Source organism: Solanum dulcamara, chromosome 9 (assembly GCF_947179165.1).
Source record: "Solanum dulcamara chromosome 9, daSolDulc1.2, whole genome shotgun sequence".
Classification (NCBI taxonomy): Eukaryota; Viridiplantae; Streptophyta; class Magnoliopsida; order Solanales; family Solanaceae; genus Solanum; species Solanum dulcamara.
Window position 1 is genome coordinate 42334075 of NC_077245.1, and position 2648 is coordinate 42336722.

The 2648-nt window shown below is 42.6% G+C and overlaps 1 protein-coding gene across 1 annotated transcript; it reads right to left on the reverse strand.

Moving 5' to 3' along the window:
* Positions 1–205: 205 nt before the first annotated feature.
* LOC129903660 (uncharacterized mitochondrial protein AtMg00860-like) lies at positions 206–2205 on the reverse strand. Its single transcript, XM_055979207.1, has 3 exons — positions 2023–2205; positions 772–844; positions 206–489 (listed from the first exon to the last, which is right to left on the reverse strand). The coding sequence occupies exons 1-3, from the start codon at positions 2203–2205 to the stop codon at positions 206–208; spliced, it is 540 nt and encodes a 179-aa protein (XP_055835182.1).
* Between the last annotated feature and the right edge of the window lie 443 nt (positions 2206–2648).

A 2648-nucleotide genomic window follows, 5' to 3' on the forward strand; every position in this document is an offset into this window, starting at 1 on the left:
CTGTGTAGATCTCACAATGGGCTCCATACACATATTGCCTCTAAGTCTTCAATGCGAAGACTACTACCGCCAACTCCAAATCATATGTGGGATAGTTCCACTTATGTGCCTTTAGCTGCATGGAAGCATACGTAATAACCCTACCCTGCTGCATTAGAATGCAACCCAAGATAATACATGAATCAACATATTACACTATAAATCCCTAACCCTCAACAAGAAGAGTAAAAATCAAAGCTGAAGTTAACAAGTTCTTGAGCTTCAAAAAGCTTGACTCACACTCGTCAAACCACTTGAAATGAACATTCTTCTGAGTCAGTATGGTCAAAGGAGCTACAATAGAAGAGAACCCCTCCACAAACCGTCTGTAATACCCTGCCAACCCAATGAAACTATGAACCTCGATAGAAGAAGTAGTCCTAGCGCAATCACAAACTGCCGCTATCTTCACCGTACCTACCATAATCTCATCCTTGGACACCATGTACCCTAGGAATACCACAGAGTTAAGCTAAAATTCATACTTAGTGAATTTGGCATACAACTGTTGATCTTGCAAGGTCTGAAGTACTATTCTCAGGTGTTGCTCATGCTGCTCTCTTCTCCTGGAGTAGACTAAAATGTCATCAATGAATACAATGACAAAGGAGTCCAAGTAGGGCCCGAACAAATGGTTCATAAAATCTATGAATGCTACAGGGGTATTAGTCAACCTGAAAGATATGACTAAGAACTTATAGTGACCATATCGAGTCTTGAAAGCAGTCTTACAGATATCTGACTCCCTAATCCTCAGTTGGTGATACCCTGACCTCAAGTATGTCTTAGAGAACATTGCTGGACCCTGCAGATGGTCAAATAAGTCATCAATCTGTGGAATCGAGCACTTATTCTTGGTGGTCACCTTATTTAGCTACCTGTAATCAATACACATGCACAAGGTACTATCCATCTTTTTCAAGAATAGAATAAGAGCACCCCAGGAAGACACACTGGACCTGATAAACCCCTTACTCAAAAGGTCCTGGAGCTGTACCTTAAGCTCCCTCAACTTAACAGGAGTTATCCGATATAGTGGAATAGATAGTGGTTATGTACCCGGCTCAACATTAATGTCGAAATCAATATCACACTTAGGAGAAAGGCCAAGTAAATCAGTGGGAAATACATCAAGGAACTATCAGACCACCAAAATAGAATCAATAGAAGAGTGTCAGCACTAGTTTCACTAAAAGATAGGCTAGACACCCCTTTCCCACTAATTGCTGAGCCCTATGATAGGAAATCGTATCAGATGATACATGACTAACTGCACATGTCCACACAGCCCAAGGAATGCCAGGCATACACAAAGTAATGATCTTGGAGAAGTAATCAAAAATAGCATGATGAGTAGACAGCCAATCCATGCCTAGAATCAAGTCAAAGTCCACCATATCTAGCACAATCAGGTATGCTATAGTATCATACCCCATAATAGTCACCATATAGGATCAATACACTCGATCCACTACTAAAGAATCGCCTACGGGGGTAGCAACACATATATGCATAAGAAATGGCTCACATAAAAAATCCTATCGAGTAACATAATGAGTAGACACATACGAGTAAGTGGACCCCAGATAAAATAAACCATAGGTAGGCTGATGAGAGACAGAGATCATACATGTGATGATGGCATCGGATGTCTTTGCCTTTAACCTACTTGGAAAAGCATACATGTGATTGCATCCACTTCAACCACCCGTCCTTCCTTCACTGAGGACCACCCCTAGTACCCTAAGACTCACCTCTACCACCATGCACACTTTCTCTAGGTGCTGAACTGGGGCCCTAGGGGCCTGAACTGGCTACATCTGGCATCTGCAGTGGCCAATAGTATGACACTCCCTGGCAAACTGACCTATCACACCGCACTAATAACATGGCCCTATCAATAAAACCCCTTGTAATGTCCCAACTGAACCTGAATATCCACCATGACCTAAATACCTAGAAGTTTGACCCTAGAAGACTGACCCAAAGTCTGGCAGCTCTGAATGCCAACACCTGCTGATCCACCATTGGTAAGATGTAAGGCTGCCTATACTGGTCTACTAGTTGGATACTGTGGTGGATAGCCTCTCCCAAAAGAACCCCTACCATATGACTGACACCCACTGAAACTACCCTCGGGGTGAGGCCTCTTATCTCTGCCTCCATAGGCCTCACGACATATAGCATCAATCGTATGGGCGTGGTCTACTATCTTCAAGAACGAACAACTCGATGTAACCATCTTCTGTGTAGCCATCCTCAAAGGAACAGATAACCCTCTGATAAATCAATGTTCCCACTCCTCCTCATGTTGTATAATCATAGTAGTATGCCTAGAGAGCTCATAAAATTGAGACTCATACTATGTGACCATTATTGATCCGTGCACCAGTATTGTGAACTCATCTCTCAATATCTCCTACAAGCTGTAGGGTACATACTTCTCCAAGAAAGCCTTAGAGAACTAAGTCCATGACATGGTTGGCGATCTTGTGTCTGAAGCTAAGATAAGATCTCCACTATTGCTTTGCTAGTCCATCTAGCTAGAAATTAGTGTAATCGACCCTGTGGGACTCTAATAATCCGAGGTTATATAACCTCTCATGCCA